General features: G+C 42.4%; 1 protein-coding gene and 1 long non-coding RNA gene across 4 annotated transcripts in view; one reads left to right on the forward strand and one right to left on the reverse strand.

The window, feature by feature from the left end:
* Positions 1-23,502, reverse strand: hip1rb (huntingtin interacting protein 1 related b). Of its 2 annotated transcripts, none has more exons than XM_026187110.2 (32): positions 23,062-23,502; positions 12,444-12,507; positions 11,659-11,801; positions 11,440-11,496; positions 10,662-10,742; positions 10,486-10,562; positions 10,226-10,287; positions 9,572-9,712; positions 9,424-9,481; positions 8,932-9,007; positions 8,611-8,778; positions 8,467-8,522; positions 8,307-8,379; positions 7,812-7,995; positions 7,616-7,704; positions 7,399-7,515; positions 6,997-7,098; positions 6,650-6,844; positions 5,641-5,788; positions 5,428-5,514; positions 5,217-5,324; positions 4,902-5,038; positions 3,951-4,061; positions 3,786-3,844; positions 3,596-3,626; positions 3,406-3,468; positions 3,179-3,279; positions 2,880-2,985; positions 1,947-2,070; positions 1,799-1,860; positions 1,343-1,585; positions 1-1,108 (listed from the first exon to the last, which is right to left on the reverse strand). In XM_026187110.2, the coding sequence occupies exons 1-32, from the start codon at positions 23,152-23,154 to the stop codon at positions 1,100-1,102; spliced, it is 3,225 nt and encodes a 1,074-aa protein (XP_026042895.2). In that variant the 5' UTR covers positions 23,155-23,502; the 3' UTR covers positions 1-1,099. The 2 variants fall into 2 exon arrangements, with proteins under 2 accessions (XP_026042895.2, XP_026042896.2); XM_026187111.2 differs by lacking the exon at positions 23,062-23,502 and adding an exon at positions 18,604-18,663.
* The window catches only part of LOC145432380 (uncharacterized), an 8,652-nt gene continuing 5,657 nt past the window's right edge, over positions 23,264-26,258 (forward strand). Inside the window, exons 1-3 of one of the 2 annotated variants that reach the window (XR_013912657.1) lie at positions 23,268-23,404; positions 23,533-23,896; positions 24,573-24,722. This is a non-coding gene — a long non-coding RNA (uncharacterized LOC145432380). Of the gene's footprint in view, positions 23,405-23,532; positions 23,897-24,572; positions 24,723-26,258 lie in introns of both variants that reach the window. The other variant, XR_013912656.1, reaches the window with a different exon arrangement.

Here is a 26,258-nt window from a genome sequence, read left to right on the forward strand (position 1 = left end):
TTAAAATTTAAACATTTATTGTTCATTCATGTTACAAGGAAAAAAAACCCCACCAGTATCTTTACTAAAATATATTAATAGATCTGAGCTTATAAAGACATTTCATACAGAGGAAAGAACAGAACCTGTAAGACCCTATAAGAAAAGGCTCCCAGAGGCAGCAAGGACTTAACACCTTGATATCATACAACTACTAAAACCTAAATCTGCATATTCAGCCTGAAAGAAGCATTTGATAATTAAGGACACCTACAGCCAGTATGTGTGTGCAAGCACTACAGCATCTATTTGACATAATATCCAGGTTCTCTGCTAGTAAAGGGGTATTTAAAGAGATGAGTGTAGCTATAAATACTTTGCACACTCCTATACAGACTGTATGTCTCTACAGGTATCATTCAGTGCACTGGTACATCACTATTCAAGGCCTCTGAGACAAATCTTGTATTCTTGAGAAAGAAAGCAGTTTTACACAGGACATGAATGGCATCCATCGTCAAGGTGAAGCTTGGAGGTATGTTAAATTTGTGAAACGTGGATGCAAGCGATTCCCCCAGTTTTCGTTAAAACCCACCACACCACAAATATCATACAGTGTACGCGGAGAAAACTGATGTGCTCTGTGACAAACATCCAAAACAGCGAAAAAAAAAAATAACCCCAAAACAGAAAAGAAGATGATCAAATCTAACAATCCTACAAGTTCAAGATATGCTGTCGATTTGGGGTCAGTGATGAGGTTTGCATTTTAAAAAGCAGGAGTAGTGTTTAATGGTTTAAAATTATATAGAGAAGAAAAAAAATACTTCAAATACAACCAAAACTTTATTATTTACCTTTTGTTCTCGATGCCTAACAATAACATGAAAATAAAATAATAATAAAAAAACCAACAGACATAAGCATCAAACATCAGGCTTCTGGTCCATTTTGGCAAAAAAAGGAAAGACAAATAAAAGCAGGACACAGAGACAATAGAAGCAGGATTAGAGGATTGTCAGCATGCAACTTAAAGGAAGTGCAGGTTCACAAAAAGGCTGTCTTCCTCCTCTTCAGTCCAACCATCCTGTTAGTGCTTCTCATTCTTCTGCTCAGGCATTTATTTAAACTGCACCAAAGAGGGAAAAAAAAAAGTTGATATTCAGAAAAAAGCCACATTTTCATTTTCTAAATCCAGCAACACCAAGTGGATCACATTTGATGAGTGAGATTTTGAGCCCACTACATTCAATTAGATTTTTTTCCTGAAAAAGCTGATGTACATCAGATAATATACCGATCAGACACATTCCTACTGAGAGCAATGATCTGCAAAAAAAAGAAAAAAGAAATTAAAACTCACACTGTATGCAAATTGATTTTTGGGTGGGATGTTGGGTTTCTGGGCCAGCGGAGGTTTTTTCATGAGACTGGGCTTTAAGGGTTTTGGTGACATGGTGACAGGATTGACCAGCGAGGAGGTTTCACCGTTCCCCTCGGCAAGCTGGTCCAGAGGAACTCCGGCTATCTCGTAGTGCTTCTTCCTGAGCTCGCCCAAGCGCAGACGCTCATTGTCTAGCATGCTCTCCAATTCTAACACTTTCACCTGAGGAGAGGGGGGGGGGAAAAATTAAGTGAGGTATTTGTTCCTGCATCCACCACATTAGACCAGCAGAATTACATAAGCTGTACAGCAAAATACAGATTGAATCTCACTAAACTCGATATGAACAATTCACAGAAATGTGTTGAATGTGAGATTTCCACAGCCTCACAGTAAATATCAGGCAGGCATGCTTCAGTATGCCCCATGACTAACCTGTGACTCCATTTCTTCTTTTTTCAGCTTAATTAGCGACAACCCAGAGAAGTCCATTGTATCTGCAAATAAAAGGTGGGTGAAAGAGCCATATTAGATGCTCATCAGAGTTCATGACGGTCGGTTGCACACATCAGACTCCACTCACCTTTGTCCTCCAGGTGCTCCTGGCCCGTCTTTGTCGAGGCCACCACGTTAGCTGCCATTTCGTTCACGTGGCGAGAAGCGTGCTGGAGTTTTGTCAGCTTCTTGCTGTGGCGATCTGCCTTAACCTGAGAGCACCGGAGAGTGTGGTATGAGACAAGATTACACTATTCAAACTCTAAAGCCACAAAAGTCAGTATTTTTAATCCATCCATTTTCTAACACTTATCAGGGTGCAGGTTGTGCCATCTACACCTGCCACCTCCAACAGCTTCTCGAGAGGGACACCACGGTGTTCCCAAACCAGCTGAGATGCGCAATCTTTCCATTACTAAAAATAAATAAAATTAACTTCCCGCCCAGGACAGGTTTACTTTTACCATTTCCCCATGCTGGAGTCAGGCCTGGGGTAGGGCACTATGGTCCACCCTTAGCCCACAGGGCCCACCTTTCCAACACCTGTAGGAGGTGCTGCTACATCTCCTGAGAGGAACTTTTTGATTTTAGAAAGAAGAACCCAGGCCTGCAATAAAATAATCTGCCAGATTCATTATGTTTAACGTAAATTAGCCCCAGTTCTAGCAACTGTTCAATGTGTGGTCCTTCATTTAAAGTCAATAAGGCCCTCTAAAGCCACTGAAGGAATAAACAGGAAGTAAAGTCTAGTCTAAATTCAGTTTTATGCAGTAATATTATTAATGTAACATTTTTTAATAATTTTGGGGGCTTTTTTGGCTTCATTTCATAAGGTCAGTAGAGACTGTCAGAAAAGCAGAGGGAGAGAGCGAGAGGGGAAGACATGCGGCAAAGGGCCGCGGGTCAGATTCGAGCCTGGGCTGGCCACTCTTAGTAGGATGAACAGGCGATCATATGCCACATGGCTTAGCTAAACCGGGGCCCTAATAGAAAATCTTTAACCTTTGTGTGTACATCTTACCTTTGAAGCCGCCACCAGCTGCGCCGTGCTTGCAGCAATCTCATGAGAGCAGACGATCAACTCCTCATATTTTCCCGTGTGCAGAACCACCTTATCAGCAGACTCTCTGTGAGAAATCGGGCAAACACACGACATTAATGCTTCAGCCTATGACAGGCTACACTTCCTGTTAAAAGGTCGTAAATGGATACTCAGAACAGCTGTGGATGCAGTTCCTGTTGCTCAAATGGTGCAGACCACTAGCTTCAAATAAGAATCATCATTCATTTCAGATGCAAAGAAATTCAATGAGAACTTACACCATCTCCGTGGCTCCCCATCCCACCGCCTTGGCAGCAGAAATGAGTCCCTCTGTCCAGCGAGAGTTTTTGGCATAGAACTCCCTAATGGTGGCTGCGCCCTTTACAAGAAAAACACCAGCACAGTTAGCCGATATTTCTGAATGGAACAGAGCGGCCCACTCTGATTTCAGAAACACAAAACAAGCTGCCACTTTTGGATTCAAAGCGAGAACAGTGTGACTCACCCGCCCACCCTCGACAATCTCCTTCTGCAAGTCGGTGGATGCTATGACCAGCATGCGGATGGCCTGGGGGAGATGGAGGAGGATAAAAGCACAGAATAAGACTAAAGAAAGCTAAAGGTTTAGTTGACTGGATTATTCAAAAAACAGAAGTGTAGTACATATGCTAATGAAAGAAATTAAAGTACAGTACCTTCATCAGGTCTGTGCAGCTGAAGAGGATCCTGTAAGTGCGGGGTGGGAGGTACAGAGAGTTAAATTGCTTTGGTCTTTAATAAACATGGTGATACTAATAAGAATAAAAATATGATCTGAAGAAATCTTCTTATAAGATTGTGTTTAATGAAGAAAAAAACAAAAAAACAAGAACAGGATAAACAAACCTTTCATTGACTTCCAGTTTAACTCCTGTGGTGTCTTTTCGTGCCTGACTCATCATTTCCTAAATGTACAGGGGAAAAAAAGGTAATCTCTTAAAATTAATACACTGCAGAGTACAAGTCTGTTCTTCACAGATAACATTAACATCTTCAAGTTAGAGTACTTACGTCGATCCTGCGGACTGCCTCCTCAATAGCTGCAGATGTTGCAGCCATCTCCTTGTCGACCAGGTCTCCCAGCTCCTCCTGACGAACGTCCAAGCCCTTTGGCCGCAGCTCCTGGATGGTACAAGCGGAAGTGTTTGGGAAAAAGTCAATAAGACCAGAAATAATATTTTGTTTAAACCTACACAGGTAAAAACTGGAGCCTGAAGTAGAGCTCAGTGGTAACGTGTATGGTTGGTTACATTGCTAATAAGGAGTATAATTCAATAACTGACTCTTTAAGGCTCCTGTTTCCAAAGAAGCCAGGTGAAAACTGAAAGGATTACCACGTCTAAATAAACCCCCCAAAGTATTATGTATTATATGATTATACTGCAGACTGGACTTAAATAATCAAAAAAATGTTTAAAATCTTTCAGATTGAGGAGCAGGCTGGTTGACATTCTTGTGGAAGTCTGTTTTTTAGATTGTTAAATAGTTCATGTGTCAGTAATCCACCTGAGTTTTCTACATTCACGCTGCCTTTAAACTCTGATTGCTGACCTACATCCTTACCACTTCCTGTTTTTAACCTCAAACATGAAGATGGATCATTTAACATTTAACAGTGTAAACATTGTAAAGTGGCCTCATCCTCTGGCTTATAGGAATGATGCGGTATGATAGCAGACTGACATGATGTACAATATTAGGAGTAATATTTTTCTAAATGTAATAAGATAATTACATTTAGAGTTTTTGGCATAGAATATAATTACATTTATATTTATTATAAAATGCAGTAATATTTTTCTAAATGTCCGCAGTTTTGCCCACAAGCAGCTTCCCCAGTATGGCAGCTTCACATGCTGTTCATATCTCAGATGGTGAACCAAAAGGCTCTTCAGGCTCAGTTAAATAGTTCCTGAATGCTTTGGAGTACATGCTTCCCATTAAATATATGTTTTCCCTCACCTGACCCAGGTGTAGGATCTTCTGTATGATTATGCGAATGGTGGCTGGGTCTGCCTTCTGTAGCGTGGCCTTGGACTTCATCTCCCCCAAGAACAGCAGACTCTGAGTGCCACAGCTTCGGCAGTTCTCCGTCAGTTCTGCGGGGCGTCGAAGATTAATCATCAGTCATACTTCTGCATCATTTATGCACCGAGTAACTAAATTCTAACATGTACTTAAAGACTAAAGGCTTGCATATCAGCATATGGTGTGGACAATAAACACTTTTTTTTTAAAGTACAAAGTTAAGAAAATAGCCAAGAAAATATTCCTTACTGTCGGCATGGTCAGTGGGTGCCATGTGTGCAGTAGCGCTGCCGTTAACAATTGTGTCCGCGGTCAAGTGAGAGAACTGGGTCAGAGATCTCAGCAGCGTGCCAGCATCTGGTTACAAGATCAGACAGTGAGAGGGCAGCAGGCCATATCAACGAGGATTACCGAGCAGCCACGAGGTCAGCGGGACCGAGCCGAAGCGGAGAGAACTCACCGCTCATGTTTCTCAGATAATCTGCATGGCCCTTTTTCACTTTGTCGATGGAGCCAAGTGCAGCCTCCGCCCGACTTATGAGGTAATCTGTTTGGAGGACAGCAAAAGATTAGAGGCCGCTCAATCTCTGCAACAGACATCAATATTTATGCATGTGGTCAGCAAGCTAGGGACACGCTCTGCCATTTAAATTTTTGAGCACAGGAATCGAACCTGGAGAGCTGGTGCAGCGTATATGGAGGGGATCATCCAGCTTGGCAATAGCATCTTGGATGATGGTCTCAGCTTCTGTTATAGTTCCCTGCAGCAGGGCAAACTGCTCCTCCAGAAGCTTCTGCTTCATCTTCTCCTCCTGACTTGTCTACATTTATCCACACACAGGTTTACATACAGGTTTATGGCACTATTAAAATATACAAATATATACAAAGCATGCTGTTGGAGAGCTAGATGTAAATGTCTGTGTACAGCCACAGTGTTTTAGTTACTTTCAAAAATAGTTCAAAAAGGCAGCAGATGTCATCTTTATTACATCAGGATTTCTTTATATTCACATTTAGTTTAGCATCTTTTTCATTGCTTTAACTTTGTGTTGACTTTATCGCACATTTACTTTACTCACGATGTCTGGTCCAATTATTGTCTCTCTGCTGTAATTTATCTTCTGAGCATCAGCCTATAGCTCGCCTGTCAACATACTTTTGCTTAGATTTTAGAGACTTTGAAGTAAGAACGTTTTTGTGATATTCATACTCTTGTTACATCTAAGGACTAGAGACCAGGTGGCAATCTCTGCTCACAATGGAAAAATAAATGTTCCCAAACTGTCTGAGGAGTGGTTGTTGGAGGTTTCTGGCTATTGCTAGGTGAATTTAGTCTGTCGCATTGCTGCTTTAATGTGGTTGCCACTGTTGCAGCAGTAATAGGGAAAAAGCAAAAACCTTTACTGCGGTAGAATGAGATAATTAGATGGTCAAACTTTTATCCAACAGCTTATAAGGCATGATGTGTTAAAAATTTGTAACTGTATAGAAAACAAAGGGTATTTGGAAACCTCAGATCTCCAGGTGTGCAGGTGTAAATGTAACCATATAGTACAAATACAATGGACTGACTGCTGCATTTCTGGGACATTTATTTATGATCCGGGTTGCTTTGGCAAACAGGTTTAAAATAGCACTCTGCAGAGACCGCTGAGCTTGGCTCTTGTGTCCTGACTGACCTTCTCCTTCAGTTTTCCCTGCAGCTCTCCCAGCTCCCTGCTGGTCTTATCTCGCTCCTGCTGAAGCGACGACTGCTGCAGCTGCGCAGTCTGCCGCAGTGATGACAGCTCAGCCTCCTTCTCGCTCACAGACCGCATCAGACGCTCCTTCTCCGTCTGCAGAGCTGTCATCGAGCTGTTAATTTGCTCCGACGTCTGGCAAAAGAGAGAGCAGTGAGCGGAGCCTGGACAGGCAGATGGCTGCAAATGTCGGAGGAAAAGTCCAGGCGGTAACGTGCAGCACGCCTAAACTGACGACTAAATCGAGATGAGTTAGCTAGACGCCATGAAGGTTACCCCATGCTCACCTTCTCGCTGCTCTGCAGGGTCGCCTTGATACGGGTCACTTCTGCCATCTTCTCCTCCAGCTCTCTTTTCACCCTCTCCACCTCAAACCTCTGCTCTTCCATCTACAGTGATGGAAAACAGCATTAATCTTCTATACACGTAACTTGGACCAACCTTTGTGTCTCTTTTCTGCACTGGGGGAGATTTCATTTTAGGCCTGCTTCCAGAACAGAATGACCGTGCATTAGAAGTTAGTGAAGGTTATTTCTGCCTGTACGACTTACTGGGGCTCGCCCCCAAAAAAACAGAACCGATTCTAAGGGTCATCTAACCACATCTTTATTGATATATATACTGAGGTGTCAAAACTCCTCAACATGGGAGGTCATCTTTATGGGGAAAAGAGCAAAAACTCCATCAACCTTCATGTCAGATTCCTGCTTTATTCGATCCATCTCGAAGGTCAGCTGCTGTTTGGTTCTCTCTACTTCCTCCTGGGTCTGCTGGGTTACTGACAGCATCTTCACAGTGTCTGCACTCTGTCAGCACATTAACACACTTGATGTTACAACCCACAGCCAGATGCTGACATCTAATTTAAAGCCAACACCTCTGGACTGGTCTGCGGTCTGTGTATACCTTCCGAAGCAGCTCAGCATGGCTGCTCACCAGCTCTGTGTGCTTCTCCTTCAGCTTATTGTACCGCTGTTCAGTGGCTTGTGCCCTTTCTGCACAGACAAGACCAAGGAGAAAGATTTTTTATTTATTTATTTTTTACATTTTCGTTGATGATAACAGTCTGTAAGTCTGTAAGAGTATTAACTGTGACTCTTACTTTCAGCCTCGATGAAGGTGGTCTGTAAGCTCTCGTGTTCAGTGTTGCGGCGGCGGGTCGCTTCGAGCTCCATGCGCAGCTGTTCATTTTCCACAAGGGCTCGTTGTTTCTGCGCACGCTGTTCTTCCAGCTCTGCCTCCAAACTGTTGATCTGGGATTTGAGCTGCGTGATGTAACGCTGAGCCTACAGGAGGAAAAAGAGACATGAGCATGTTTATATAAAAAGTTTGGGCCAGCTAATCTCCTCTTCCAGACATTTTGCATGAAAGCTGAAGTTGTGTCTGCAATGTCAGTCATCTCATTCAGAAGCTACTTGCCACATTCTACATGTCAGAAGTATTCACATCCTCCCAACACATGACCCAGATTCTTTTGCACGGAGCTAACCAAGCCCTGCACTGTCAAATCCAGACACACACACACACACACACACACACACACACACAAAACTGTCTAAGTCCATGCAACAGGCCATTCACTCTCAACAGCTCTTACCTCGGCTTTCACCCTCTCCAGCTCTGCTCTCAACAGCTCGAGTTCCCGCTTAAGGGTCTCAATCTGGAGGTCCCTGCCGGAGAGAAAAGAGTCCCATTCAAAGAAACTCCCGACACCATTGAAACAATGAAGGCTCGCAGTTAAAAACAGGCTAGCTCACCTGTCGTCAAAGCCTCCATTTGGAGGTCCGAAGGTTTGATCAAATATGTCCACTTGCTGAAAGCGGGAATCAGTAAATGTAACAGACAGCTCACACAGCAGTATGGTAACACCTGAGTACTTGAGTGGGTGTAGCATGCCGTACCTGCGGCTGAGCCTGTACGCTGGAGGTCGTGACGCTGTCGACCTCGATGAGCGGCTCCGGCTCGTCATCATCGTCATCCTGCATCTCCGGTTCATCCTCATTGGGGATGACCACCACTGGCTTCACGTGTTTCGCCAGTGAGGCTGCATGCAGGAAGTTAGGCGGGGACTAAGAAGAGAAGACATTAAATTTTATGTACAGATTTCTGCAAATTTCAGACCGCAGATGTCAGTAGGGGGTCTGTGATAAAGATGTTGACGCCCCAAAATGGAGGCGGTCACTATCATCATCCTGCCTCCCTTCTTCCCCCTGTGTTCTTACTTCAGGCAGCTTGGGGATCTGGATGAGTCTCTTGAAGTAGATCATCTCTTTGGCTCTATTGAAGAAGTTCTTAAGCCTGGAGGACAAAAGAAAAACAAGCTTAACTTTAATATTCACCTCATATTTATGCACAATAATGTAGCACAAAGACAAACTTAGACATGTGCTACACATACTCTGCAGGCTCCATTCTCTTCTTACATTCGATCACTTTGTGCTTTATAAATAGATTTGATTTTGTGACTTTGTTACTCGACTGTGACAATGAGTGACGAATAAACCCCAGAGCTCCCTCTGAACCTTATGGCTACTGAACATAACATAAATGCATTTGTGTCACCACCTGACACAACAAAGGGCAGGGGGGGAGGGATGCATTTGCATTAGTTCCAAGAGCTGCGGGGACTGGGAGCGGCAAGATTAAGTTGCAAAGCTTCCACAGGTATTAAAAACTTTTAATGCAGTCACCCTTCTTTACTCATAGCCACCTACTTGTGGAACTGGTCGTGGAAACGATCACGATGTCCTTGCAAAGTATCAGCAGGGAGACCTAAAATTGATGAAATGGTCCAAGCATTTAAATCATTAAAGTCACAGAACATTAAATGACATTTGATTAATGAATAATAATCATCTTTACAGGCGTGCAGCTTGAACAGCAACTTGACGGCAAAGTGGTAGAGGTGACTGCAGTCCTGGATGACCTGGATCAGCGGAGCCAGGCGACACTGGCTTGATGTGAGAGTCGTCATGGCGAGGGACGAGTTAAGCTGTCGGAGCACTGAAAGGAAAAAAAAAAAAAAGAAAAAAGAGAGAGAGCATTTGCTACTTAATTAGTTGGCTGCATTTTATTTTGAAAATTTCTGAGTTGAATATTTTTCTTGATATGACAACCACATTGCAAAATTCTGTTTACAGTCTGATACGTGTTGCTGGACCTCCGCCCTGCAGGGACTGGGAGGATCATAGCATTACTACTAAACTGGAGGAAGTTGCTTAATGTCTTCTAATTGCAAGCATTTCCTCACAAGTAAAAAACAAAACAAAAAAAACAAAAAAACAATGACGAGTCAAAACTGAGCCAAGAGTAACTGAAGCCACTTCATGAAGAAAACAAACTGCAGTCTGTGAAAACAGATAGACTGAGAGCTGCTGACAGTCCTGTTTTGAAAGGCTCTTAGCTTTTGTGCATTAATAGATAATGTCAGCAGGCAGCAGCTCTCAACCTCGACTCAGGTTACGCCTCCTTGGAAGGACAGAGGGGAGGAAAGGTGGGATGAGTTTTTGTTTTCACCTGTCTCGGCCAGCCGCAGCTCTGCGTCCATGTAATCAAACACTTCCACAGAGAGCTGGAAGCTGCAGGAGAGAAGTTGATACCTTTGTTAGACTGAGAAGGACACGCACTCAAACTATGACCCTGCGAAATGACACAGCAACTGGGCCTGTCTGTTTATTTTATTAACAAATGCAGCTGACAGCAGTATAAGACTGAGGAAGACAGGGATTTAAGGCTACACAGGCACTTAAAGCTCCATTAAATATTATGAAACTCACACATTATTAATGTCTGTTCCTGCAGCGCGCTCCAGCTCTTCATCTGTGATCTCCAGGTTTGCTGGGATATCGCCATGCTACAATGAGGTGCAGCTTCATGAGATTTGTAATGCAAATGTGGTTGAATTATCCATTCACATAAAGTGCATGTAAAACATGAGTGACGGTGCATTTACCTTCGTATGAAACTTCAGTTTTGTGCAGAGCAGCTTCGAGTAGAGAGTCACCAGCTGTCCGTATCTGTCATGGAGGTTGCCCTGAAAACCCCAAGGAGTGAGAAGAGCATGGGTTAAATGGGCAAGAGGCATTTTCGAGTTAATTCATCATTAAAAGAGCCAAATGTTGACTGAACAATGTAGCAGCTAAAAAAATATTCATTTCTGGATTTGACTGGGAAACAAAGGCTCAACCAACAACAGAGAGGCCAGTGCTTTTGTTTCACTTTATTAATCCCTAAATTATGTAAGAAGGAACTAAGGAAATTAGCCACCTGTAGCGATGACCAGCTGGCTAAAATGGTGGACGCTGGTACAGAAGAAAGCGAAAGTGAAACAAGCGATGGCTGTTTAATGATGAAAGAGCTTCAGGGTGTCAAACTGTTCAAAAGCAGATTTCAGGTGGCATCATTTCTACCAGACAGAGCAATTTTTAGATGCTCTCAGCACAAGGGCTTGCCACAGCGGGTCACTCTGCCTGCATTAATTTGGCATTTCTTACTTATGCCCCATAAGTAAAAATCACGATTTGTTTCTCCTCCCTGGACTGAATCAGTTTTTTTTTTACCTTGTTAGGTGAATGTGTAAACCACTACACTATTTAACAACACTAGAAGAGCAAGTTTAAAAGGAAAAACAAAACCCCCCAAAACAAACAACAACAACAACAAAACTCTATAAAATTGCCTTTATAAAATTATGATTAGTTTCTGAACTATAATAAGATCCAAGGACTCACCCATATTTCCCCAATTTCAACCATGGAGCTGTAATGTCTCGTGCAGTCTTGTAGAACCTGTGAAGACAACAGGCTGAATGAGTAAAAACTCAAACTTTGAATAATTTGTACGACAAAATATTCAAACAGTCACAGGTTTTAAAATTTTGCCTTAATTGCACTCCAGCGTCTGGCGCTTTAGGTAGTAATAGAAATGCAGGAGGGTACTTGGTGCCTTACATTGCGGTGCCCGTCTCGCAGGATTTTGTGCAGCACATGGCAGAACTTCCAGCAAAGGATGGAGCTGCTGGGAAAAGTGAAGCCCAGAGCGTAGGACCAGAAGGTGAAGGCTCCCTTCTCCCTGTGAGTGCCCAATATGATTCCTGTTGTCCTTCATTAAGGAAGCAAAAACCATCACAGCACTGTGCATTTTATAATCCATTTCTTTCTTTCTGGTAAGCACTAAAGACACAACGATGAGCAAATTCAACTTGAGTCAGATCACATCATGCATCTCTCCCCTCATGTTCCTGCAGCATATTTAAAATCTGTTTCTGTGGCCTTGTTTTGCTTCCAATAACATGGTTTCCAGCTTTATGATAGATCTGAATCAGCTCTATCTGGGATCATTACTCACTAATGGATAGCCACAAAAAGTCTGTCTGTGCCGGTTATGCTCAACACGAGCTCAGCTCTCGACACGATGACTAAAACATGTAATGAAAAACAAAGCTGGAACAATCATAGAAATATCGCAGCCTTTTCCTGACCTTCCTGCTGTTCAGGGGTTCCAGCCTGCTACTTGACCAGAAGTGTGACCAGATCATAAAAGTGACATGCTCTCTCATATTCTTTGGAGTGTTTGCTTAATCAGGTGGCGTTTAACGCTTCCGTTTTCCATCAATGTCCCTTTTTATTTTAAGTGAGGACTATTTTTAAAAAAAAAAAAAATTTGTTTAGAGGTGGCAACTACCATGTCAAGCCTGTGTGCAAGTCATTTTGCTGAGATTTATTATTGAGGATACGTCGAGCATGTTTCTCTTTCACAGGTATCTCAGTGGAATTGATGGCTTTGCTGATGCTGCTGAGCTGAAAGAGAAGCAGAGAGAGGTTGTTAGAGCCTGAACGTCTTGATTCTCCACCCACACAAACATCACTTCCATTTGCAGGACTTACAATAGACATAACAAACATAATGCATTGCACCTTAACTGGGAAGCAAAACAAATGATAACCAGTTGTACGACATTGACTGGAGTCAAAGGAACAGTGACTGCACTGTGTACACAGTAATGTACTGATGGATTTCTGGCTGTCCTCTTTTGATTAGACTAATTTCAACCCATCCCGCTGATTACAGTGAACTAAATTTAGCTCACAATTGGACAAAGGTCATCATAAAAGTGCATCAGTGTGACTGCACCTCATGAACTTTCCCTTCGCTTTTAGTGTGATCTCATCTCTAGTAAGATAATCCACGTTTAATGTTTCTGTGCCACCCAAGTGAGACAACAAAACCACTTAACTTTATTACTGCTTTTCTGTGGGAACTGCGATCAGAAGAGACCAACCCCACATGGAAAGATAATGTCTGCCATAACCCCGCTGATGAGGCGCGTCAGAGTCGGAGTGTCATCAGATTTACGGGACACAAAGCGAGCTGATCTACAACCTGCTCGGCAGGTAAAGCGAGCGCCGCTGACAAAGGAGCAGGAAGGGAAACACGGAAACACACACGGGGATCAATCTCCTCCTGGGGATTTACGCATTTTAAATCAATCACAGGGAGAACACACAACCACTCAGTGCCATCATCATCACCTCTATGTCTCGACAGTGGTTTCTGGATCATTTTCATAGTTTTTGTGATAAAAATATTTCTCAATAGTCTTCATTTAAACATATTCTTATGCATTTTATTTTATTTTTCAGAATCCCATCTGGAAATAAATTTGCTCTCTCAAAGTGACATTTATTATGATCAAAGCCCTATTAAACAATTTCTTTAACATGAGAGCCCAATCAAGAAAAAGACAGAGCTGCGTGCATAAGTTTACTTTTTCCCCTCCCCCCCCACAGTGTGAGACAACGTGTGCCCAGCTGCTGTTTCATGGCACATTGCCACTCACATAAAAGCGTTTTCCCCCACGCTATCCAGTTACTGAAATCAGCACAGAAAGCAGTGGTCAAGGCTTTGCAAAAGAACAAGTTATGTAAACAAAACAGGTACAAGCCCAGCCTGGATGAAACTCAATGTTGTGAACTATATGATTTCCAGAAAAACTTTTGTAAAAACAAACAAACAAAAACTGCAATCTGAATAGACGTTACAAATGTGTCTGTAGGTAGAGCACGAAAATGCTGTACAGCAGAGCCATGTAGAAGTAACATCTCTGATAAAAATCACTGCTGACCATCGCGTTTCCTTTCGGGAACATGAAAGATTGAAATCACTCATAATGGCTGCATCGTGATCAAAGCAGAGTCTAGACAGCACAATTACGCTGGACCACTGTGATCCCAGTCATCGCTAAATTTAGGCTGAGAGGTGGGATATGCATGTGAGAATCACAGTAGGAATGGGGGGGGAGGGGGGAGGACAGGACACAAACATTAATTTCCAGACTAGTGTCCCACTGACGTTTCGCAATCAACCAGACTTTCTTGTTTCTGTCAGAACATGCAAGCTCGCAGCAGGTTAGTGAAGTGGAGCAAACTGGAAAAACACACAATAGCTGTGAGGAATTTAAGATCCGGGAGGTAATTTGGACAAACATAAAAGAGCACAAATATAATGCAAAGGGACATCATCTTGTTTACTTGATTGGCCTGTTCAGTACCGTCGATTCCTCCTGTGCATTTCTGTCTCTTTTTTTTTTTTTTTTTTAAACTTTTTAAATGCAGGTTTTTAATTTAATCACTGAGAGAATAATTTACGCACTCACAGATGTCAGCAACTTCCTGGATGGTGACAGCAGAAACTTAATATGGACATGAGGTAATGTAACAAGTGGATAAACTTGCCTATGAAAAAACAAAAGCCTGACCACAACATAGAGTGTAAACCCAGGACAGTGGTGCGAAGGTCCTGGGTTCAAGGTCCAGTTTGAGGCCTTTCTGTGTTGAGTTTGTTTCCCCCACAGCCTAGAAACATGCTCGGTGTTAGGTTTACTGGTGATTCTAACCATCCATAGATCTGGACGGTTGTATGTGTAAGTTCTGAAACAGATTTGCAACCCGTCCAGGGTGTACCCTACATCGTGCTCTGCATCGACTCCAGCCCCACTGCAACCCTTGAATGGATAACCAGAGGAAAATAGATGCATGGATGAAGTGAAAATGAGCGTTAAAGCAACAATGTCCACTGCAGCTGCTATCTGTACTTTTCTTACTGCATTTTTCCTGGTGAACTGTGCATGCCCCTCTATTCTCTGCTCTGGCCCACTTGTCAACCAATCAGCATTCGACCAACACGCAGCATCATCCACATCAAGCAAGTTGCAGTTGGGTTTTTGGATAACTGCCTGTTTGCAATGGTTGAAAACTGCTCTTAATAGTCAAATACTGCAACACTGCAAACTGACTACTTCATTACCGTAAACTAAGCTTTGGGAAGCAGCTGTAATCTTTGCCAGATCAAGCATGTTCATCCATCTGCTGTTCTAACCCAGGAGGAAATAAGGAAGCAGCCGAAGGTAACGTTACCCTTCAGCTTTACTGATATCATTACGGAACCAGCTAGCAGCTACAACTAATAAAAGATCATGTTAGTGTTACGAGTCCTGTCTGTAATGTACGTCAGGCTGAAGGACATCACGTCTGACACTGTGGTCAGCAGCACAGGAGCACCACAGGGAACTGTGCTGTCCCCTCTTCTCTTCACCCTGTACACCTCTGACTTCTGCTACAACTCTGAATTATGCCACATTCAGAAGTTTGCAGATGACACGGCCATCATGGGGTGTATCTGGGATGATCAGGAAGAGGAGTACAGAAGTCTGGTGAGGAACTTTGTCGCATGGAGTCACACAAACCACCTGCAACTCAACACCTCAAAGACTAAGGAACTGGTTGTGGACTTCGGGAGGTCCAGAGCAGGTCCACTGCCGGTTCAGATAGAGGGGGAGGAGGTGGAGGTGGTCAACAAGTACAAGTACCTCGGGCTGTGGGTGGACAATAAACTGGACTGGTCATGCAACACAGAGCACCTGTATAAAAAAGCCCAAAGCCGACTGTACTTCCTCAGGAGGCTGAGGTCTTTTAACATCTGCAGGAAGCTCCTGAGGATGTTTTACCAGTCGGTGGTTGCTGGAGTACTTTTCTATGCTGTGGTGTGCTGGGGGAGCAGCACAGCAAAGAAGGACTCATCCAGGCTGGAAAAACTGATCAGGAAGGCTAGCTCTGTGGTCGGCATGAAGCTGGACACTCTGGTGACAGTGGCAGAGAAAAGGACATTAAAGAAACTGATGGACATTATGAACAATGCCAGACATCCTCTGCACACGGCCATTAACAACCAGAAGAGTCTGTTCAGTGACAGGTTGCTTCTCCCCAAGACAAGAACTAACAGACTTAAAAACTCCTTTGTCCCACACGCCATCAGACTGTTTAACTCCTCTCTGGAGGGGAGAGGGAGGGGAAACAGGAGGACAAAGGAGGGGGGAACAACTAAGCTGTAGTGCCTCTTCACCTCACTGTACAATACCTTGTGCAATACTTTTTGTAAATAGTCAACAGTGCAATAGACTCAATACTTGAAATGTGCAATTCACTTGTATTTTTATTTTTTATTCTATTTATCCCCTTTGTATATTTCATTTATATGTGTGTGTGTGTGTGTGTGTGTGTGTGTGTGTGTGTGTGTGTGTGTATATATAACAATTCTGTAACTGTAACTTCGGTCGTTGCTGTGCTTTTTTTTGGAAATCGAATTTCCCAGAGGAACCCACCCGAGGGATTAATAAAGTTCTATCTTATCTTATCGGTATAATAGAAGGTGTTAATTTAACAAAAATTATTTCTCTATATAAACTTTCTAAAACTGCATCAACCAGCAGTCTAAATTACCAACGTGAAGTCTGTTGGATCAGGAATGAAAATATTAAGCCCAGTCACCGAACACAGGACAACCTGCTTTGTTTTTTTGAATACCACACACTCTCTGTCAATCAACTTTAAAAACCTACTTAATTGTTTTGTCTTCATGAAAATAGTACCAAGTATTTTCCTGAGTATTTGTATGAAGCTTGAAATTCTAGCATTGTCACTGGTCCCCATCACATCACAGCTGTTGAATCCAACCACATTTGTATGATTTAGGAGGTCTGCTTTAGAACGAGTGCACTGTACAAGAGAAAAATCGGACACGCAGCTCAATCACACCCTCCCTTTTATCACAAATTACCTCTCCTGATAGAAAAGCTTTTTAAAAACACAAACATGTGACCAGAATATACAGTGGAAGCTTAAAATAAAAGCCTTGATAAGACCCCGGTTGTCTAAAACACTGACCGGGGAAGTCCACACCACAGAAAGGTTTATGTTTTAAACCATAATCACGTATCAGTGGCAGCTCTGCTTTATCCAACAAAACATTATGAAAGCTCCTTTAATCTGAAGGTTGCCACCACACTGATCCATGCACACAAGCTCCAGAAGAAGCATGGTCACACACAGGAGAGCACAGAGGGGCTACTGTGGGTGAAGACTGAGGTTCAGAGTTAGAGAAGGGGTGTAGCGCTTAACAGGAGACCCTCCCTTCCCACAAGCTTCTGACGCAAATTAACCGTGAGTCCCTCGTTTTCACAGTGCGAGTGTGGCTGTCTGTGTGACAATGAGGGGCTTGTTGGAGGAGGAAGGCCGTCAGCTGGGGTAGAAGATTGGGTTGGATGGGGGCCGCGCTCTGGCACACAGAGCCTGGCACAGAGGCCTCAACAGATGGCTGCTGAGCAGCGAGGCTGCAGGGAGACTCTCATAGTACATTCAGAAAGGCTGACTGTCAGAAAACAGCGAGACAGCCAACAGGACAAGCTCATGCTTTATACAGTTTAAAAAAAAAAAATGATAAAAGTACATTATATGTGTTACAAGCAAAAAGATTAATTGCACTAAAATGGAAAAAAAACAAACAAGGGAACCGAGTATCACACAGTGGATAAAACAAATGATGGTGGCTTTGCCATTGGAGCGGATAACATGTATACTGAAAAGGAAATTGGATGTTTTTGAGAAGGTGTGGAGACCATTTGTGAATTTTGTAGAAGGATTTGTATTATCTGAGGAGGACGAGGACTGAGGGCAATGACATTTGATTTGGGATAATGACAAATTTAGGCCTTTAATGGAGTGATAAATCTGACGACTTGTGTTTTCTTTTTGCTGTCTGAGAGGAGTGTATGTTCATGTAGTATTTAGAATGTTGGACTGTTTGCAAGTCATTAAAATGTAAAAAATAATAAAGATATTGTTGGGGGGAAAAAAAAAAGTACATTATATGATTTACAGCCACAATCTTTACTGCAGCACTTTCTAAGCTGTAACAGGTTAGCACCAGTATACACACACTCTTAAATGCCTTAGGCAAGGAACAGGTGCTGGTTTGGCCCACAGGGGTCAAACTAGCAACCATTCACAAACAAATAACAGTTACGTTAATTTATTTTTCAATATTTGCCTGCTTACTTGTTGGGTCTGCACAAATCCAAAAAATTAATGAGATCAAATATCACAATGCAAACTTAAAAATTAAAAAAAAAATCAGATAACCCTTTAATAAAAACAGCATCGGGTAATTTCTGCTAATCTATTAATCAGCTGCAGCTCTTGTTAGTCAGCCTCTACCCACAGCACTAGGTCTCACTATCTAGCCTCACATCAGCCTACACCAAACGCTCCTACACAGCGATACCATTTGCCTATGGCACGGTAAAGTCAGATGAAATCCAAACTTTCTACTAACACAGCCATTCAGTCCGAGAGCTTCAAACATGCCGGCACCGTTTCCTGGAGGCTGGTTCAGATGTGGTTAAACCCTCTGACCAGCACAGAGGAGAAGTGAGAGAAAGAAAAAGCCTGGACTAATCCCTGAGGCCTGCCATACGGTCTGCTGCCAGCTAGCATTACTACACAGTGCACACCCCAAGCACGTAGCTTTAATGCCTTCAACCTCCTTACGTCTGAGCTTACCTGGTCGTCTCTGGCTTTCAGCAGCATGTCCATGTGCTTGGACATTGTGGTTTAGATGAGAGTGCGTGAAGTTAACAAAGTCAAATGACACCAGAACTGTTTCACACTGGACTCAACGCCCCAAGGCACGAGCACTTATTGCTGGTTCTTATCAGCTTAATTCAACAGAGTGCTGCTGAGGCTCTGGCTGACAAGGTCAAGCGCAGACATGAACACAGCTCACGTCTCTTAGCTGAGGTTACCTGCAGGTAGAGTTAATGGTAACAAATCACATGACTGGCATACCAAAAAGTGAAACCAGGGTCAAAAATCAACCATAGAAATGGAGAATCAAAGATTTCAGTGATTTTAAATATCCTCTCAGATCAAATGGCCTTTTTCATTTGGTGTTTTATTAACATCTTTTGTTGTTATCTTGTTTTATGACTGACTCATTCTGCTTCTCCCACATCAACACAGGCAATAAACCTAACAGTACTCCACATCATGTGTCTTATTTTGTCCTAACAGAAACGATGTACAGGGAGCAAAAGAAACACCATATCTAAAACAACCTCCCAACCCAAAAGCAAAAAAGTTCATTTGACTTTCATCCAAATTATAATCCCTCAGATCTGGTTTATAATCCACTATTAATGCATGAAAGTGGGAAATAAATGGTGGTGTTATTACCAAATATAACTGTACCATCGGTCATGGAATCGCCCACCCAAACAGCAGCATCAGTACGTGGTCTCCAAGGGTGCCAAAGCCACTCTTTGAGCTACCTCCTGCAAGCAACCCCACCCACCTACTCTTCAAATCCTCAGTTTCAGAGGTGCAGCCAATCAGAAGACAAGCCTTAAAGGAAGTAGGGAGAGAGCTTAGGAGGATGAGGTAAGGAGCAGCATTCCATTCGATGTGGAGGAAATGAGTCTGAAATCCTCACACTCTTTAGAGGAAGCTCATTTCCACCATTTCTATCTGCACTCTCCTTAGTCACTACGCAGAGCTCGTGGCCATAATTGAAGCTTGAAACGATAAAGCAACAGTGTTGCTCGTCTTTCTCTTCACTACAGACCCAGCGCAGCACCAGTCACCCTCATCCTTCTTTCCTTCCTCACGACGACAACTCCAAGATACTTAAACTCCTCTGCCTAGAGAAGAAACTCATTTCCAACCTGGAGTGGGCAAGGCACCCATTTAAAGCTAGGAACCACGACCTCAGAAATCCAGGTGCCAACTTTAACCCCAGCATTTCACACTGGATGCAAGCAGTAGGTCATCGGTCAATGAAGTCAACAGAACCGCATAATCTGCAAACAGCACAGAGGACATACTGAGACCACCGAACCCGCCTGAAGCCCCACAGCTGCGCCTAGAAATTCTGTCTATAAGAATTATGAAGCAAATTGGTGACAAAGCGGCAGGCCTGGATAACACCTACCATAGGAATGAGTCAGAGTTGTACACCTCCACGGGGAGGCTGAGGAATGTGAGCCCCAAACAGAATGAAGGTCGACTTTAATGAATCTATCACCACAATGTCCTTCAATAAGTTTACAAGCTGGAGCAAACATGAATAGTAACAGCTACAAGGAAAACAAAAAGCCAACAAGGCTCATATTTAGTTACCTTTAACAGGACTGGATGAAGTACATGCATTAAAAAGGTATGATGACAGTGTAGATGAATGAACTTGGAGTGAACACAAGGGAAGAGTAGCTGCAGATATGGAGATCACTGGGTCATGACTCAGTTTTATATCTAACTGAATTATCTTTATTGCATTAAAATAGCAACAAAACATATGCTGTTCGCTGAGCTGTTAGCTCGTGACTCACATGCCGTTTATTAATATTAGTAGCTGTGGAACATAAATATAATGAAACCATGGCTCAAACATCTCAGCACCAAACCATGACAGCAGGATTACCACTGGCCTGTTATGAGTGAAAATATAAGGATGTCACAGGCAAACACGGCTTGTTATGTAAATATAAAGAATGTGCACATTCTGTATCAAAGTCACTTCTTGTAATAGATTTTGCGCACAGACCAACAAGGCTGGAACTACTAAGAACCTAAAAAACCCAAACTCTAATAACATGCAGTGACCTGTGGAGTAAAGTGGCTAAACAGTTAACCAGAAACCTTTTCATTCTCTCTACTCCCACTGAGTAGCTGAATTTGCCCTTTCCTACTCCCATCCCCCCCTTACCTCTGCCTCTCATGGGTGCTTACTCAGGCAACAGAGTGCAAACAGTACAGTGCGCACAAAAACACACAAGCTGCTGTGCGAGATGGTTCACCTTGGTACCGAGGTCGACGTGAAAAGGCAAAACAGGAGGAAAGAGAGAGAGAGTGGAAGTAAAAAAATAATAAAAAGCAGCACCAGAGTAGCTTCAGTCTCTCAGCTCTCCCTACTACATGCAACAGCCTCTTTAATATAACAGGATTAAATTAAGAGAACACATTTTAGCAACACTATGCAACATTTAAAGCAACAGTCTGTATAAATTGTATGCAATTAGCACACTATTTGAGACAGGAGTCCAGATTCCTCATTCTGCCAGGACTTCATTTGCATTTTGACCGGGTACGGTTGTCAATGCAGCTCGACTGCTGCTTGAATTTTATTTATTTGTTTAACCTTTGTTTCACTAGGAAAATATAACTCTGGAGATTTAAAAGTAAAAATCTCTCACAAGAGTGGCCAAGCCAAGACAAACAGCAGTACAATCAGCAGAGCACACACTGAGGAAGAAGTACACAAAACTACACTAAAACACAGCTGGTGAAAAAAAACAAAACAATAAAATAAAGAATTTATAAACATCAGCGGCAATAAAGTCAGTCATCAATAAAAGTCATTGGCTTATACCTCATTTCTGATATGAGACAAGCTTTAAAGTTGTAATAAATCTTCGTGCACCAGCATGTGTAAGCATTGTGAAGATGTGCATGTAAATATCACCATCACTATAATCCAGCAAAGACAAAGGTTAAGGCAATAAAAAGAACAGAATGGACTTAATGGTGAAGTAAAAGGTTTCTCACTAGTTACTGAATGTGAGGCGTAAAAGAGAGAGTGTCAATTATAATCTTAAGTACTTTTATTGAGATACTAACTCATTCTAAGAGCCCTGAACTGCATGATCCCACCAAAGACTGTTTATACATTAAATAAATAACAGTGGCCCTAGACACGATCCCTGTGGCACTCCTCTATTCATATTAAGTACCCTGGAAATGACTCCTCCTACCTCCACACTCTGAATCCATCCAGCAGCTTTTCTTTCTGAGGACCCCCCACTGAAGTATTTGCTTTAGGAGTTTATGATCCACTGTGCCAAATCCCTTGACTAGACCTGATTATGCTGAGAATTTGAGCAGCTCCCTGAAACCCATATTTTACGTGCAATGTATCGTTTGACACAAAGGAACATAAACTACAAGTCTGACAACAATGCCTAGTTTTGAAAGCAAAGCCACACCTGCTTCTTGTCATTTGCTGAGCGACAGTAGTCTTGAGAACCTGAGCTCCACCTCGCTACACGTGCGTCAAAAGCAAATAAAACACCGAGTAAAACACACGCCCAGCGGAGGAAACGCTCCACTCAGTTCAGATAAATTAGGGCTGTAAGCCTGACCGGCCGGACAGCTGTTTGTTTAGTTACTCAACTCGCTTCGGCTCTGGTGTATCTGTGTTCTCCACCTGAAAATGTAGCCATAGCGTCTCCGGGGCTTTAGCCAATAACACGAATGCACAACATGAATCCACCAGTGCCCGGGTTAGCTCTTCGCCATGTATGGAACAGTGCAGTGGAGTAAGGAGCAGAAACCACAAAGCACCTGTTGTGTGAGGAATGAGGGCAGCCTTCATTTCTTCACTGCACACATTCAAAAGAAACTGAGGTGATGTTTTAGGATAGTTTGTCAAAGTTAAGGGTCTATTTTTCATGTTTTCAAAAAACAAAACACAACAACCAACAAAGAAACGAAACGTGAAGGTGGTTTAGGAAAAAAAACGGGGAGAGATGCCTATACTAGGGGAAAAGGTGGCCAAACCGGAAGGACTAGATGAGCATGATACCGGGATACCAATGGAATGACTTCAGTGCGCAATGGCAAAGCACTTTCAGCATTGTGTTTAAACAGTCCAAATTTACAACGCTATGCCAAAGAGTTTGTACTTATGGTCGGCTTAATGTTCCAGTATAGGCCATACAGTCAGTCAGTCAGACACACACACACACACACACACACACACACACACACAGGGGGCATCCCTCGTGGGCTCTTTCAGTGGCCACTGGTAAAGCTGCGACGCCTTCTGGGCAGTTAATTCACTCATTAAGCATTTAATTTGGGAACAGATATTCACTCATCCTCTGAAGCCACCGAAGGCCTGAATAAAACCCAGGTTTACCGTCCGTCCCACAGCGGGCATTAACCCGTCGTTTCCTGCATATTTACCTGCTGCTTGTCAAAATGATCCCTCTCCGCGCCGAGCCTGACCTCAGTCCGCTTGGATTTCACCCGTGTGGGTACATGACCTAAGCTGCTCATCCTCTAGATTTCACTTCTTTAATTTTTTACGATGATGGCTTTATTAACAAACAGTCACTCCCCCTCTTTACGCAAAAAAAAAAAAAAAAATCACCAAAAACGTCCGAATGAAAGCGAGGTTCAGCAGCGGTCTCTTCTTCTATGTAGACTGCTGGCTGTGAGCGGGGGTGCCACGGTCATCTCCAGACTGCCGCTTCATTACTCTGATGCATCACGGCTGAAGGAGGAAACGCTAATGCGAGAAAATGCGGTGAGTTTGCCTCGCGTTACGTGGACGGATCCTCCCCCTAAGGTGGAGGAAATCATCTGCGCGTCCTCCTCCGCTAAAGTCATCCTCCTACATGAAGGTCGTTTTCTTTTCCTTTTCTTTTTTTCCAGCTGTAATGATTACGGCGCAGATTTCACGTCGACTCTTCCCTTAAGAATGCCAAGTATGTGTTTTTGGCTCTTGCTGTTTTTAACAATCTGCCTCTCGCTGTTAGCCTCCAATGGCGTCCCCTGGGGGGCACAGGCCACCCCCCCCAACCAGACTGGACAGCCCAGGTGCTACCCTGAAGCTGAAATAATAAAATGTAATCAAATATCAAATGTACGATTATGTTCTCACAGTGAAGCCCAGATATCCGAGTGTAAGTGAATGCAGCATCGGCTTCTGCACTATGAGCATCATGTTAGCAAAGAAAGAGGCACCGCAGAAAACAATTTTTCGGTGAAAGAAAATGAGGAAAGAATAAATGTCCCGGTAAGCAATATTAAGTTTGTTGAGTTTAGTAAACTTCGTTGAAATTAGAATACCAAGGAAACACTTAAAGAATTATTGTAATATTTCAGACAGTAGGCTACTGGGGGGAGCCAGCATAAGAGTTACAAGTTATAAGATATAATCCAAGTCGTAACATTGCTGCATGGAGCTGCAGATTTGGTTGCAGGTTAATACTGGCAGTGTCACCATGCCAGCTGACTGTATTTCATCATCAGCCAGTGTTGTTCTTTATACATCAATATTACCAAAGTTTACCATAAGGCAGCACTTACACTACACTGTGCGGTCTAGCTAATTTCTGTCGTTACTTATCCTGTCTGCCAGCTCCATGTTATGAATAGAGTGTAAATCATGAATGGCTGTGCCATGTTCAATGCAGGGATGTACAGTTCTAGTTCTCAAGGCTCCTGTCCTCCTGGTTTCAGATGTTTCCATACTTCAACACAGCTGATTAAAAGAATCATTTACAGACTTGTGCACAACTAGGTGTTTGGGGATTATTTTATTGGAATTGGCTATGTTGGTATAGGTGACATCTGAAACGTGCAGGATAGGGGTCCATGAGGGCCAGAATTTGACATCCCTGACTTCTAGTCAAGGTCATATATCAGGAAAGTTGTTGTTTGTGACACAAGTTTTTGCTTTATTACTTTAGGGCAAACCAGAAGAATAGGAAGAATGAAAAGATCTCAAAATTGAGAATTTCTTCCTGGAGAAGGCTAAAATACAACCAGAAGCAGAGAGCAATGTCAGGGAAAGGTGGACTGTCAGCAGTCATCATTGTCATTGAGTTCTACAAATGAAGGTATGTGTGAGAATGAATAAGGAAAATGCAAGGAAGGGATGTTTATATTGTCAATTGTTCAACCGATCCATAGGTGACGAATCCTAATATTTGGGGATAAATAATTAACTAAGCAAATATATGTATTGTGGCACATAATTGGAAAGTAAAACAAAATCCTGCTTTAAATAACACGTTTTTAATTTAATGATCCACCTATTCTAAATCACTGATAATATTTGATGAAGCATAGAGTAGGTACTTGAGTAAATGTTCACTTTCAAAACATAAATATTTTGCAACTCCAAGTGCTGCTGTTTACAAATGTTTTTGTACTTTTTTTTCCCTAACATGTAACACACTCTTATTAGAAGTTCAAGAGGTTTATTTTTGCGCAATTTATACTGAAAAAATTATCAAAAGGTATAGAAAGTATTTACTTGCTTTCAGGTTTCATTCAAATGTTAGCCTTTTCATTTGTTTCCCCACTTTTTTCCTGTTTCAAAATCAAACACCAGTTTGTGAGATCATTATCTTCTTTTTTTAATAGGCTGATAAAGTTTTGCATTGGCTAATTTGCCAATTGTATGTTAAAAATGTTCGTATTTTAATATTCAAAAATGCTTTTGGCCAAAACATATGTGCACTATATGTCAGTAAAAATACTATGCAAATATTGCTGTCCTTGAATACTGAATAAACACTGACAAAACACTGATTGCATCTCTTGTACTTTATCAACGCAGTATCTAAAAACTTTGCACTGTAGTGGTTAAAATCTCATTCTAATAAGAGTTAAAAGCACATTCTGTTATTAGGTTTATAGGGTTATTGAATTATGGTTAACGGTTGGTAGAATTTTATTTTTTAACATTATCTGCCAATTACATCTGCCACCCTTCTCCAAATCTGTGCCCCTACCTGGCCCCAACAAAACTTTCTAGACACGCCACTGTCAGCCTCGCCATTTCAATGACATCCAAGCCCATGAGGATTATTTCTAAATTATCTTTTAATCCCGAGAATGCGTCTGATTTTTTTTTTAAGTAATCCAGCTGGGAGGACATAAAACAGGAAATTACAGTCAGATTAAGATGTGTTTTTGTAGATGCACATTCGCATTTGCGGAATAATTAATTCCACAAATCAAATTAAATAAAACAAAAATATTGGGCTTATATAAGCAGGTGTGAACCACCCACTTTCTAAGGTACACCCGTGTAAGTCAAATATTTAATCAGACAATCACATGACAACAACTCGGTGCATTCAGGCATGTAGTCATGGTCTGCTGAAGTTCACATGAGCATCAGAATGGGGAAGGAAAAAGATTTAAGTCAGATTTAAGAGGCGTGATTGTTGGTGCCACACAGGTTTGTCTGAGTACTGTGATTTTTTCCACACTGCCATCTCTAGGGCTTACACAGAGAAAATATCTAATGAGCAGAAGTTTTCTGAGTGAAAATGTCTTAGCAGAAGAGCATCCCTGAATGCACAACATGTCAAACCTCGAAGCAGATGAGCTACAGCACCAGAAGACCGCACTGGGTGCTTCTC

This window comes from Astatotilapia calliptera, chromosome 12 (genome assembly GCF_964374335.1).
Source record: "Astatotilapia calliptera chromosome 12, fAstCal68.1, whole genome shotgun sequence".
NCBI lineage: Eukaryota > Metazoa > Chordata > Actinopteri > Cichliformes > Cichlidae > Astatotilapia > Astatotilapia calliptera.

Excerpts from the sequence above, each read along its gene's own strand:
- hip1rb (XM_026187110.2), bottom strand. The coding sequence starts at position 23,154 with ATGAGCAGCTTAGGTCATGTACCCACACGGGTGAAATCCAAGCGGACT. Across the intron at positions 12,508-23,061 it reads ATCATTTTGACAAGCAGCAG|CTCAGCAGCATCAGCAAAGC; the intron begins GTAAATATGCAG and ends CTTCTCTTTCAG. Across the intron at positions 10,288-10,485 it reads GGAACAGACATTAATAATGT|CTTCCAGCTCTCTGTGGAAG; the intron begins GTGAGTTTCATA and ends TCTCTCCTGCAG.